The sequence below is a fragment of the Sarcophilus harrisii genome, chromosome 4 (assembly GCF_902635505.1).
Source record: "Sarcophilus harrisii chromosome 4, mSarHar1.11, whole genome shotgun sequence".
NCBI classification, from domain to species: domain Eukaryota; kingdom Metazoa; phylum Chordata; class Mammalia; order Dasyuromorphia; family Dasyuridae; genus Sarcophilus; species Sarcophilus harrisii.
In genome coordinates, this window is record NC_045429.1 from 340,487,147 (window position 1) to 340,501,561 (window position 14,415).

A 14,415-nucleotide genomic window follows, 5' to 3' on the forward strand; every position below is an offset into this window, starting at 1 on the left:
AGACCACTAGGAATTGGGGTGCAAAATGATTAATAGAGTTGAAACTCAAATGATGAGAAGCAAGAGAAGACTTAGTCACTATGACAAGTGGCAAGTCAACAGACCTGGATGAATTATATCTCAGGACACTGAAAGAAGTGTCTGATATAAAAAAAACACAACTCACCATCTTTCTCTCCAAATCCATTCTTCTTCCTAACTTCCTCATTTCTGTGCAGAACACCCCATCCATATAGTCACCCAGGTTTGCAACCTCTTTCATCCTCTCTCATCCCACACATGCACTCAGATCCCTCCCTCCCTTCTCATACAACAACTCTAGTTCAGGCCTTCGTTATTTTTCTTGTAAACCCCTGAAAGAGCCTCTGGATTATTCACTTCTTTCTTCAATTCTTCCTCTATCCATATGCCAAAGCAATTGCACCCCTCTTTTATCCCTGCCCTGGTCAATAAACTTTAAAGCCCTCCACAACCTGACCTGCACACACACACGCACGCACACACACACACACACACACAATTTTTCACAAGTTCAAGGGTCTAGCCAACCTGGTGGTCTTGCCATTTCTCAAGGCAGGCACTTAACGTTAATGGTAAGAAATGCACTGCATTCTCAACTCTTAAGAACCCTCCCCCTCTACTCCACTGCCATGTATTTGCTTTGTACTTACTTATGTACAAGTTGTCTCCCAACAGAATGTTGAGGGTAGTTTCATTTTTATTTTTGTATCCTCAGTGCTTGGTAGATAATAGGAATTTATCAAATGCTTGTTTACAATGGCAGCTAGATAGTGCAGTGGATAAGAGCATGGGGCCTAACGTCAAGAAGACCCAAATTCAAAATTAGATCACACATTGTATGATCCTGGGCAAGTCACTTACCATTGTCTTCTTCAGTTTTCTCAATTATAAAACAGAGACCATAAAAAACCACCTACTTCAAAAAGTAGTTGTAAAGATCAAAAGAGATCTTTATAAAGTACTCAGCACAGTCCTTAACAATAAACACTTAATAAATGCTTATTATACAGTGCCTTTCCTCCCCACAATGGGATTTCTAAATGACTGGAACCAAACAGTGGAAAATTGAAACCATGTTATATAACAATCAATTAAAGAATTGGAGATATTTTACTTTGAGACAAAAAGTAGGGAAGACAAAAAAATTTTGACTTTTAATAGATGATGGGTTGTCATGTAGAATGACAGGATTTATTCTGCTTGGCTATGAGGGGCAGAATTAGAAGCAATGTGAAGATACTGCAGAAATGCAAAAATGAGGTCATGAGAAGGAAAAACTTCCCAACGTTTTGGGCAGTCCAAATATACAATGACCTAATTAAAAGCCAATAGGCTTCCCTATTTTCAAGGTCTTTCAAGGAATACCTCCATTATCTATTGCTAGAGATGTTATAGAGTGGATTTTAACTCATCTGTGGGGTCAGACCTGAGGTCTTTTACAACTCAGATCCCAGAAATACCATTAGTTTGCCTTTATAGGACTCTTGAAGTTCTATAAAGCATCTTACAAATATGGATTCATTTGAACCTCATGCCTACCTTGTGAGGCAGTGGTACTTTAACCTTCATTTTATATATGAAGAGTTAGTATCAGAAAAGTTAAGTGACTTGACCAGGGTATAACCTAGCGAGTTGGTGTCTGAAGTGGAATTTAAACTCCAACTTCAAAGTTCTAACTATCATGTTTTAGAGCAAAGTAGAGATTACAATGAAATAAGAACTAAATTGTCAATGCTAACGTGTAAAATCATAGAATTTATGAGCTAGAAGGATATCAGGGACCATCTAGTCCACACATTGTTTATAAACAACAATTCAAAGTATACAGCTGGTTAACTACAGAACTGAGTAATTCCCATCTTCTGGTCCTTAGATGAGTGTTCATCCTATTGATCTATAGTTTTACTTTATTTCTGAAACTTGTACAAAGATTTTTATTCCACCAATTCTAATTTCTCTTATTCTTGCAAATAAGGAAAAAAATTTCTAAATTAAAAAATAATTCTTTTAAGTTTATTTCAGTCATATATTTAAGTGATAATCAGTAATTTTTACAACTGTGTTTTGGTTAAATGATGGGAATAGGTTAAGTAGAGGGGCCTTTGGTAATTTTTTAATCTTTTTACTGTTAACAAGGCTTTCCCATAATAGCGATGAGCCAACTAATATGTCACTTTCAGACTTTAATTTTTGTGATTAATCTGAATTTTCTGGGGTTTTTTTGAAGTAGCTCTCTACATTTTAAACAAAAATACCAAATTTCAAAAGATTAATCTATATCTTATGGTTAAGATAGCTGTGGAATAAATATTCCAATTATAGTGGTCTGCCACCCATAAGAATTTGGTTGTTTTCTCCACTGAGGAATATCTTTCAATTACCAATGAGATCTAGTAATAGTTGTATACCCCTCCCCCCTCATCCCTAAACCATGATCCTGCTTCCAGTCCTGCCCAGAAGCTGTTATCCAGGGGGACAACCATCTACTATCTCAATTAGTACTTTTCCTTGAAGGCAGTCTAGGGCACTGTATATAAGGGTCCTGGGGATAGCAGTGGCATCCCCCCTCATATCCAAGGTGAAGAACAGACCTGGCAACTGCAAGTACTCCAGCACCTGCCTACTTGGCAACCACAGCTATTAAAGGCCTCCAAAGAAAGGTTTCAACATCAAAGTCTTTGGCGCTAACAGGATTTTTATCAATGGCAATGATGTTAAAGATATACTGCCATCTGCTTTGTCACTACACTATTAAGATCCCTGGGTTCTCCCATTTCATGTTCAATAGAAAGTGTTTCTTCTCTATTAGAATGTGAGCGCCCTGAGAGCAGAAACAGTTTTGCTTTTTTTCTATTTGTGTCTCTAGTGCTTAATACTCTTTCATTTATTCATTGAGCCACTCTTTGTGGATGGTATCTGCTTTTAAATCAACATAACACAGTTTTAAAATCATTAAGAAATGAAGACCACAGCTTATAAAGTTTCTAGGTGAAATTGAAGGCAAGAAACAACTGAATACTTACCAAAACTATGGTCAATATATAACCCAAATGTGAAGGAAAAACACAAGTAAAGCAGGACTTTCTGCAACGTGTATCAAACCAGTTTTTCTTGTCTAGTAAGTCAATTAACTTCTCATAGTTCATCTTAAAAGCAATCAGGAAAACACCCTCACACTCAACATTAGCTAAAACTTTAGAGATGTTTTAAGGGACAGAAAATTCCAAACTAGAAATTTCTATTTAAAAAGTCCCCCAATAAAATATTTACATATAAGTATCTTATTAAAATAAGTTAATTATTTATTAAAGTACCAGAAACTTCTGAATCCGGGCTTCTATACATAAATTTAAATGTTTCTTATTTAAAGGTGGTGGTAATACAAAAGAGAGAGATTAAAAACAAATTCTAGTGTTTAAGTAAAGCACTAAAAAAAATTGCAATCTAAACATGGGAAAATTTCAAAGTGGCATGTAACTCTCTGAGACAACAGGATTATTGAAACAGGTGGTAGTGGTGAGGGGAACATGTGTAAATTAGCCTAACAGAGCCAGGAAGCAAGAGCTAAACACAATTCTCCCTTTAGCTTTTATACCACTTTGCAGATACTATACATATATGTACACATTCAAATTTCTTCTATACTTTCAAAGTGGGAAGAGAAAAACTGCTGAAGCATTCTACATAGCAGGTACCAATCACCCTTACTTTGGGTGAAATGATTTACTTTAGAAACAGCAGTGTTGACCAAGAAAAATTCTTATATGAAAAACAACAAATTAGGGTTCTTTTTGGACTGAATTCATAAATAAAATAGTAAATTCCCTATCTTGCTTACTTAAATGTCATTAAAAGCAGTTCTGTAAATACCCAAACTTACTGTGAAAAACAATAAAAGCCATTCTGCAAATATTCTAACTTGCTGTGAAGATCATTAAAAGTCATTTTGCAAACATTAAAATGTTGGGATAAAGTGTTTGGGGGAAAGGGGAAAAAGGGTTTTAAAAATTTGTATTCTTACTCTTACTCTGAAGAACCTGGGCAGAGTCACATTAGAAAGCAGATTAGTTAGTTTCTTCTAAGAAGGGTTGGCTTCTATGAAGGGCAGTTTTTTTGTCCAGTCAGTCCCCTACCTGTGAATAGGATGGAGTCCTTAGAGAACAAAGAGACTAAGAAAAATGACTTAGGCAACAAGTTTGCTTTGTGGGTGAAAAATGTCCCGAGAGACAATACCTCAGAAGAGGATCCCGGGCATCTCCAGAGGCTTGTATATTTCCCACTCAAGAATCCTTCTCCCTGAAACCCAAGGGACCCAGCAAAGTTTCCGTTAACAATCTCTGCTTTTTTTCCGTGTCTTTCTTTCCCTTAATTCTGTGCCTTCCGAGGTTATTTTCAATTGATCCTGTATTTATCATGTTTGCGCACAACTGTCCGAATGCTGTTTCCTTGCTTAGACTATCACTTCTTAGAAAGCTGCTGTTTTTACTTTTTTTTTTTTTTAAATTTCCAGCGCTTAGCATAAGACCTGGCCCATAGTAGGTTCTTAAATGACGTTTCCACACCTTTCTTTCCCCATAGCCTCACGTTCTTTCTTGCCAACTCCGTAGAATTTAGGTCAGTGGGGGGCGGGACGAGGACGCTCGGGAACACCCAAAGCTTGACAAGCCCCAAGGGGAAGCCTAGACTACCCCACGCCCCCGTTCCCCATTCCCCCAACCTTCCCGGGGACCCTAAGCAATACAAGGAGGTGGGAGAAGCCCCGATTCCCACGCCGCACCCCGCCCCCTTGGTGTGTTTCCAACACCACGTGCGGCCCACCCCGCAGCCCCGGACGGTGGGAGAGGGGGGAGATGGCTCCCAGATTGCGGGTGGGCACAGAGGTTGGCCCCCACTGAGGCCGCCCCCGGTCCCTGGCACCCCCGCGGACGCAGACTTTTCCCAGGAATGCTTCTTCCTGACAAAGTGAGCGGCTCGGGAGCCGTTAACGGCCCTCGGGGCAGGCGGGGGGGAGCCGAAGTGTCGGCGGGGCCCGGTCGGGGGAGCTACAGTGGCCCGCTGCCCTCCCAAGCCCGTCAGCTTCCACACAAAGCCGCCGCCGCGTTCCGCTCTCACCAGATCCTTTGTGTTTTCCATCAGGGCCTCATGGGCAGAGGCGGGCTGTGCTCCCCAGGCCCGCCGAGCCCCCTCCCCACGGTGGGGGCCGGCGCCTCTCCTCGGGACAACACCTGCAGGAGGGATCTCGCCTCAGCCCGGCCTCGCAGCCGCAGCTTCCGTAACCCCCGGGTTTTACCCCTACTTCTTTTAATTCGGATGGCCCCAAGATATCAACAACATTAACATAGCCCTCCCAGCCCAGCGCGCCTGCGCCGTGACCCGTGGCCCGATTGGCCCACTTCCCCCTCGCCCTCCCTTCCTTCGTACACTAGACCCTCGACAGGCGCCGTACTCTCCCGGCGCTACCAAGTTGGAGGGGGTCGGAGCCGTTAAACTGCAGTTAAGCAGAGCAACCAAACCAATCCGAGCCTTGAGCATGCAAACGTTAAGAAAAAATTATCCATTTATTTTCCGTCAACCTCTTCCTTTTGCAGTTCGAGCTTGCAGGACGCTTCCGTCAGGACCATTTCAACAACGTCCCCCCTACATCCGCTGAGATGAGTTTTTACTAAAGAAGTGTCACGTGGGGAGGGGCTCGCGAGGGGAGTGGGAGGTTACGTAGTGAAAGTGTTGGGTCATGTGAGGAGGGACCAAGCACACCCCATCAGCCACCGCGGCGGCGGAAATAGAGTCTACTCCGAGCTTGCGCCCTGCAGTTCTCGGTCTCTGAGAGCTCGGTGACGAGCCATGCCGCCCGATAGGAGCGTGGTGTCCAAGCGCGGCCAGGACTGGAACCGGGGCGGCAGCGTGCGCCGTGGTCGGGGCAGGGGCCTGGGCCGAGGCCGGGGTCGGAATCGGGAGGTCTCCAAAACGGCTCGTTTGGTTCGGAAAAAGATCTCTCCCCGGCCCGATGGCGGACCTGCGCCCATCTCCTCGGCAGACGAGCAGAGGCGGCTCCAGCAACTGCACCAGCTGACCCTGGGCGTCGACAAGCCGGCGATCGAGCGGTGTCTGGAGGAGCTGGTGTTCGGTGACGACGCCGTAGACGAAGAGGACTTGCTGCTGGGGCGGCTGCGGAGCCTCGGGGTAAAGGAGCCACGGCGCGGGAGGCCGGGGGTCTGGTCCTCCGCTGTGGGGGCGGGGCGGCCCGTGTCGGGGGCAAGGCCACCCTCCTTAACAACTTCTTAGCTGACGCTGTGCTGTTCTGTCGGATAGCTGGCCCTAACCAGTCCCAGCCACGGTTCACTCCCACCATCTGCCTTCCTTTTCCACACACGTGCTGCGAAAGACCAGGAAACCTTACTCCCTGCGTCCGCTTGTTGCATTTGTTACAAATTTATTACAAAACTCCCCCCTGAGAGCTTTCTGAAGCAAGACGGCGTTATACAAGTACTTCATACTTACAAGTATTTAATGGCCTTTTCCAATTTTTTTCTCTCTCCTCCCACCCTGGAAGTGAAGGACCTTACCTTGCAGAAAACGTTCTCTTAGCCCCTCTGCCTCGTTTCATGCCACTCAGATGTCTGCTCCCGTTATCGTCTTTATCTTATTTTTTTCCTTTCAGAGATAGCTCTTGACGAGCTCGCCTTTCCTTGCAACCTCGATTGTGGTGTTCTACAACAAATTGTCTTCTCTCTTTTCCCCACTTTCACTACTCATTTTTCATAATGTCCTTCCTGTTCTTTGGAACAAGACCATGTTTCCATATTCCTTAAAACCCTCATTTCCTAGATCCATCTCTGCTACCTATTCTGTATTTCTTTTTCTTATCTTATTTAAACTTGAGAAAGTGGTTTATAATTAGCCCGTAATATGTGCTTTCCTTTTGTTTTCTCTCCTCCCGCAAGTCTGGGTCTGGACTTAATTATTTACTAAAATTGCTCTCTCCGAAGTTACCAATAATTTCTGAATTGCTTAGTATAATCTCTTTTTCTTGATCTCCTGAAGGCTTTGATCCTGTTGATCATTCTTTTCTAGATATTAATTTGTCTCTAGATTTTTTCTATTTCTGTCACTTGTTTCTCTTTCTGACAATGTGCCAAGCATATAGTTTGACAAATGCTGTTACATACTATTTCACTTGATGATCTCATTATCAATTATTTTTTCTCTAAAGATATTCTCAGATCTAGTTATCCAGCCTAAACTCCTCTCCTGACCTCTAGTCTCTCACATCATTGACTTCTTTGGAATAGCTTCAAAGTGGAAATCCTGGAGACATTTACTAAATACTTGAAACAGAACTTATTATCATTCTTCCCTTTCAGATTTCCTGCTTACTGTTAAAGGTACCACTGTTTTCCTGGTCATCCAGTTTTGCTAACTTGGTGTTATCCTCAACTGCATCTTACCCTATGTTTCTAAACTATTATCAACTCTAGTCATTTCCACCTTTATAGCATATTTTGCATATATTTCCTTCTTGACAATCAACTCAGCTGTCACAACCTTTCATCTTCTCATTTCAGTAGCTTGCTGGTTGGTCTCTCTTCCTTAAGTCTCTACTACAATCCATTCTTCACTCAGTAGCTAAATTGATTAGGTTTAGAATCTTATGCTCCTCCACCCCCATTCCTAGGCAAGTCACTTGTTTTACCTTCTCCCCCAAATTTAAATTCCTTGAGGAATAAATGTTTAATAAGTAAATATTTATTGATTGGTAATTGTCCTCTAGAAAGCAGTAGGGTGCAGTGGAAAGAACACTAGATTGGCACTCAGAAACCTGAAGTAGAATGTAAGCTATTTCATTTTTGTTTTTGTATCCTCAGCAAATAGCACATAAATTTGCTTTAAAGATGCATGCTCAGGTAAATTCTGCCACTTAGTAGCTTTTGGTTAAGGCACTTGACATGTAGGCAAGTCAAATTTCCTTTTCTGCCCAATGGGAGGATTAGATTTAGAATATGTATAAGAGCTCTTTGATCTCTTAATATTTTATGATTTTTTTTTGCTAAACTGAGGGAGATCAATATGCAGTAGGAGTTTGGAAAAAGAGATCTGTGTGCTTTTGTAGTCTGGAAGAGTGATTTGCAGGCCTAGAATTAATTCCAAGGAGCACTATACTTGACCCCAGTGAGTTGAATCTTGTCTTCTGTCCACTAGCCAGTAACTTGACTCCAGGCTTGACTCCAACATACGACTTACCTTGCCACTCCCCCTTGTCTGCTTCTTTCCTTCACTGGGAATAATTTAATCTAAACTAGGACCCATCAGTTGCTAACGTTTTGCAACCAGATTTCTCCCTTTTCAATTTTTGCTGGGAGAGAGAGTAACATAGGCTGGAAAGGCATGGATCACTTGCTATTTTTTTCCCCCAAAAATTATTCTTCTAAATTTACTTCTGGATTCTCAACATCTTCCTTAACCTTGATTTCTCATTCACTTGAAACTAACTGTTCTCTTCAATGAGATCTTAATTATATTTTCTTTTCTCAATCATCATCTTTCTTGACTGTTTAGTAGATTTGATATTATTGAGCATCTTTTTTCCCTGAATACTTGGTCATTTTTGTATTGTCATGATACTGTTTTCTTGATTCTCCCCCCAATTTTCTGGTGACTCTTCAGTTACTCTTGTTGGATCATTATCATCATCCATATCTTGCCTTCTAATGTGAGTATTCTGCAAAGTTCTGTTCTGGATCCTCTTCCCTTTATATAGTCTGTTTCATAGGATCAGTTATCATTTTTATGCAGATTACTCCAGCAATGATTTCTTTGCTGAAGGCTAAGTCCATGTCAGTGACTGCTTTTTAGACATTTTGAACTGGAAGTCCTATGAGTGTCTCACACTCAGTGTGTCTGAAAAAATCCATTACCTTTTCCAGCAAATCCACCTTTTGATTTTCTCAATTTTTCTTTTTGTCACACATCTTTTCAATTTCTCATGTTCCCTTATTCAATATAGCTAGTCAGTTGTTAAATCTTGCTATTGCCACCTCTACGTCTCTTGAATCTGTTGTCTTGGCTGTTGTCAAAACAGCTTCAATCCTTGTGATAAGAGCCTTATCACTTCCCTCCTAGACAGTTGCAGTAATCTAATTAGTCTCTAAAATTTTTTCCCCCTTTCCGATCTATCTTCCACACAGATTCTGAAGTGTGGGTGTGAACATATTTCCCTACTCAGTAGGGAAGCTTCTTGTTAACATTAGGATCAAATGTTATTCCATCTTTATTTAAATACTCAATCTAAGTTTTGTAAGGTACATAATTATTAGTACAGCAGTACATGTGTATTATTTTACACATAGTAGGAATGCATTGCAAAATTTTATTGTTAGATGTGTTTGATCAAAATATTTGGTGTCCATTTCCCCATTTGGGGAAAAAAATAGAAAGTTTTTTGGAGAATGGAGTTCAGAATATCTTGTGAAAGGAAGCACAAGCCATGGAGATAACAGGAGCAGCAGGTTGAAGGAAAGATTATGGCATATGATAGGTCCAGCTAGAGCTGTAGCCAGAGAATGGTGATGGCATATAGGAGGATTAGATAATTAGATAGGTAAAATGGGGCCAGATGATGGAATTTCATATAGAGTTGGTAGAGGTGTTTTGGAGATTTATTTCAGGCTTTTAAATGGGAAAATTGTATGATTAAATTGCTATCTGCAATTAATCTGCAGAATCACATGAATCACAGAATCCTATTGGAGATCTTCTGTGCATCCTGGTAGCAGGATGACTGGGAAACTCTTAAGAGGCAGTGAATAAAACTGGAATGAGGTAGTCTAGCCTGGTCTAGAATGGTGGTAGTAGGAATAGAGTAGTATGAGTATGAGATGTTTGTTTCCAAGGAAAAAATGTTGAGTTGATGTAGTTTTATATAGGAGATGTAATGGAAAGAAGCAAAATTGATTAGCTTCTGACCTTGAGAATGATGGAAGTGGAGTAGTTGAGAAAGGAAGGAGTTGAAATATTGCTGTGAAGTATTGCTGCTATAAAGGCAGAGGATTTGTTTACTTGTATGAAAGGTTTCTGCTGAGGGAAGAATTGAGCATTAAAAAGTTGAGAATGATGTGAACTTTAATGTGAAATATCCTGAGTAGTTATAAGGACACTAGAGAAGGGGTATTGCCATAGATATGGAGTAGAAATTATCTGGTAATGTTTTATTCTTCAACATTAGATTCTGGCCCTTGAGGCCAGAAGTCCTATTTTCCTTTGTGTCTCTTCAAGCATCTAACACAATGTATGGCACTCAAGCATTTATTGAATGAATTATTATAGTATGTGAATGTTTTGTATTCTTCAACTCTTATCATTTTCCTTCACTTTGATTTTCTTGACAATTTTTGCCTAATGTCTCTTACTTTCTTTAGTTTTTACTCACTTTTTGATGTTCTCTTATGTGATCCTTTTCTTTCTGCTTGCTGTCCTCTCCTTGACAGTCCCATTTTTCTTTTCCTGTCCAGGATCCTTTACTGGTCTTTTTGAGCCTTTTCATTTTTTGCTGTTTCTTATAGAACTTCTTGTTGCTGACATTCCATCCTTTATCTCATCAGAAGGGGTTTCACTCAAAGCATTCTACCACCTGTTGTGCAGAAAGAGAGGAAAACTTGATTGTATTTACAGTTTTGGAGAAATTTGGCTATTGGACCTCTTTCTTGCATTTATTTTATCCCTCCTTGTTTTATAGTTATTTTATACAAAGTTTTCTTCCTTAGAGAGGCATAATGGTGTTGGAAATAGAGAGCTGGCTTTGAAGCCAGAAAGAAGTTCAAGTTCCTGGGCATTCACTTAACATGTTTTGTTTTGTTTTTTTAGTTTCTAAAAATGCACCAGCCTGTATTGGTAGAAGTTTCCTTCCTAGAGGATTACCTATACTGTAGTGGTGAAATGACAGATCCATTCCCTATCTAGTTCCTATTCTCTTTTCTTTATTAGACTGTAAGTTTCTTATACTTTACTTTATTAGGTTGTGAAGTATCCAGGTGAGAGAAAACGCAGGGCAGCCAAAATAATGAAGTTTTATTTTACTGGCCAGGACTGATCCCCCAACACCAAGATGGGAGGGGTCAGTAATGAGTAGTCTCAGGGCCACATATTTATAGAAGGAAGAGAGAGACATCAAAATGTTTCTTGATACATTTGTCATGATAAAAGTAATTTCTGTTCTAGACAGGAGGCAAAAGTTATCACGCTAAGGATGTCATTCTCAGACAGCAATAAAGACAGTATTTCTTTAAGTTTATCAAGTTGTCAAGGTCTTAGGTTTTTCAGAACAGCACATCTGGGGGTGTAAAAATACCATCTGCATTAGGGTGTGAAGAACTAGTAATAAACTTCTAACTACAAAGATTCAAGATTATGTTTCTCATGGTCCTATTTGGGGTCCTTTTCTACTTCAGTTGTAAGTTTCTTGAAACCAAGGCCATATCTCTCTTTATATCTATTAGCTTTTTTCCTTCTGGGAATTAAGGGTGGAGAAAGGGAGAGATCATGCTTCTTGACTAGGTGAATATGCATTTATTAAGTGCTTATTATAATCTAGGCACTGTGTTAAGTGCTGGGGACACAAGACAAAAGCATAGTCCTTTGACTCAAAATTTTAATGTAAACATATGTGTGTGGGTATTATATATGTATACAGATGTATAGTATATATACATATATATGTATACATATGATGTGTGTACAGTAAATAGAAGGTAATTGTCAAAGGGAAGAAACACTTAGAGGCAGGAAGGGAGATTGTGAAAGGTCTCTTATAGAACATGGGATTTGAGCTGAGTCTTGGAGGAATCCAAGTAGAGTTGAATTGGTAGAGTGATCCAAAGATGGAGAATAGCTATTGAAAGAGCTGAGTCTAGACATGGAGGGTTATGTATGAGAAGCAACAGGAAGGCAGGGAGTCCAAAGAGAGTAATTAAGTGTAAGAAGACTAAAGAGATTAGAAGAGCCTAGGACTTTATGTGGCAGCCAGAAAATTTTATTCCTGGATTTGTTCCTGGAGATAAAAAGGATCTATTGAAGTTTATCACGTAGAAGGCAACTTGGTGAGACCTGTGCATTCTTCTGTAACTTAATCTTAGAGTATTTCTTGTGCCACTGAGAAGTTAAACAACATGTTCATCATCATATAAAAGGCATATATGTCAGTTCATAAACCCTATAGAATCATTGAATCATAAATTTACAGATGAGGAAAATGGGGTTTAAAGACAATAAACAATTTGTCTAAAGTCACAAGGTTAGAGTGTCATAAGCAAGATTTGAACCCAAGTCCTCTGGCTGCATAGTGAGGCCTCTTTCCACTTTCCAAGCTTCTTTCTTGACCCTCAAGGCTGGCTTTTTGTCAATCATGATATATTGCCTTTCACAGAAGCTGACTCATAATCAGTATTGGTTGAATTTATTCTTGTTATACTTTAGGATGGTATCCATGAAGACTCTAGTGACTCAGAAGTGGAGAGTGAAGCAAGAAGTAATATTCCTTCCAAAAAGAAGCCAGCTTGGGTAGATACTGAAGATGAAGATGAAGAAGAGTAAGTTGAAACTTACTCATTTCTGGAAACTGACATTCCTTTGTACATTAAATGAATAAATTGGTTTTTGAAATGCTAATTTTCTGTGGGGTAAAATAGATATCTTTTATAAACAATGTAATTTTAAGTATACTTAATAGATTATTTCAGAAAAGTCTATTTGTCATTTAATCAGTGAGAGCAAGTATATGAATCCAGTACTTTAAACAGTATTATGTTTCAAAAATCAAAGATAACATATATGTGGAGGATATTTTCAGATAATGCTATTCTGTTTCTATAGAATTGACATGACTCATCGGTTTCGGAAAAATATGATAAAAAATGCAGGGGAAAAGAAACTCTCTAAAGACAAACTCCAAAGGAGACTTAAAGAGGAGTAAGTATTTTTTTTGGTGTTTTACTTATAGCCAGTAATATGTTTTGAAATTGCTAGTTTTTTGTTGGTAAATCTCAATGGCTGCAGTAGACTTATTTGAATGGTGTATTTTCCTGTTAGAAATTATATGTTCTGTAGACCATCAGTGGTAAATTAAAATGTGTTTGAAGTTGTACAACTTGAATTTGAATGCCAGCGGACAAAATGACTTTGGACAAGTCAGTTAATACCACTGAACTTAACTCATTGAAGAATGATTAGTCAGATTAAATTCCATTTATTCTTTCATTGTGAGGAATGACAGTTTTTTGAATTAACATTCCATTCTTTGATTACTATTTCCAAAACAGGAAAAGATAGGTTGAGCTTAGGTTTTCATGAAAGATCTGTGAAATTCTTCATTGTAGTTTATTAGGATACTTTGAGACAGAAACTCTTCACCCTTTTTTGTGTCTCAAGTCTCTTGGACAATTTGGTAAAGTCTGTGGACTTCTTAGAAGAATGTTTTTAAATATATAAAATATATTTAAATATATAAAATATATACACAGAACTGCAAAGAGAAGTATTTATATGGAAATACAGTTATCAAATTATTAGACAAAACCCCAAGTTGTCTTACAATGTTTAGATTTGAAAATAGAAGTTGGAACAAAACCCTGTTGGATTAATTTTCCAAGTGGTGGATTTTTTTCATAGTGTTTTATATGTAGTCTATCAATATCCAAAGACTTCTCTGTTCTTCACATTCTTTTTAGCTTTACAGTTAACATAATAATGTACAGTATTTGTTAATTCCTGTAGTCTTGGATGCTTTGACCTGAACTAAGAGAGAAAAAAACTAGTGTGTTATTAAATAGTAAAGAATTAATAAGAGGTATATTTCAGAGTTCAAGTTTTTTTTTTTTTTTTTTTTTTTTTTTTTTTTTCCCATTAGGATGAGGAATGAGTAGGCCCCAGAGCTTTCATGTTTTGGTAGAATAGGATAAGAAAAGAAGCTAAATATTTAGAAATGGTAATGAATCTTGAAATCAGAAAATTTCACTTTAAATCCTGGCATTTCTGTTGAATAGCAGTGTGATCTTTGGCAAATTGCTTCATCTTCATGATTCTTTTTCCTTTACATAAAATTAGAGGATTTGACTAGCTAAGTTCCAAGGTCACTTTCCTGCTCTAAATTAAATGATTTGTGCTGATGATATTATATAAGATAATCCATTTTTGTTGTAAATTCATGTAGTAGTTTACATGCTATATCCTGGTAAGTCCCTGTTATGTATGCTAGTAATTATTTAAAAAAACAAATCACAGTAATTACCAATAAAGTTTATCTCTTGTTACTCTGTTTAGATTTCAGCATGCAATGGGTGGAACACCTGCCTGGGCAGAAATTAACAAGAAGAAGATACATTCAGAAGGTGATTGTTGCTTCTTTTG

General features: G+C 39.0%; 2 protein-coding genes across 12 annotated transcripts in view; one reads left to right on the forward strand and one right to left on the reverse strand.

Moving 5' to 3' along the window:
- The window catches only part of MBTD1 (mbt domain containing 1), a 76,973-nt gene extending 66,387 nt beyond the window's left edge, over positions 1–10,586 (reverse strand). For 6 of the 11 annotated variants that reach the window (XM_031966429.1, XM_031966420.1, XM_031966421.1 and 3 more), the window contains exon 1: positions 10,445–10,586. In XM_031966429.1, the coding sequence (XP_031822289.1) occupies positions 10,445–10,558 (114 nt within the window). In that variant the 5' untranslated portion in view covers positions 10,559–10,586. Of the gene's footprint in view, positions 1–4,042; positions 4,155–4,254; positions 4,318–5,133; positions 5,422–10,444 lie in introns of those variants that run through there. The other 5 variants (XM_031966426.1, XM_031966423.1, XM_012548090.3 and 2 more) reach the window with 3 other exon arrangements.
- Positions 5,728–14,415, forward strand: part of UTP18 (UTP18 small subunit processome component) — a 37,022-nt gene continuing 28,334 nt past the window's right edge. The window contains exons 1-4 of the mRNA XM_031966430.1: positions 5,728–6,201; positions 12,487–12,599; positions 12,883–12,978; positions 14,329–14,396. Coding sequence (XP_031822290.1) covers positions 5,863–6,201; positions 12,487–12,599; positions 12,883–12,978; positions 14,329–14,396 — 616 coding nt within the window. The 5' untranslated portion in view covers positions 5,728–5,862. The remainder of the gene's footprint in view (positions 6,202–12,486; positions 12,600–12,882; positions 12,979–14,328; positions 14,397–14,415) is intronic.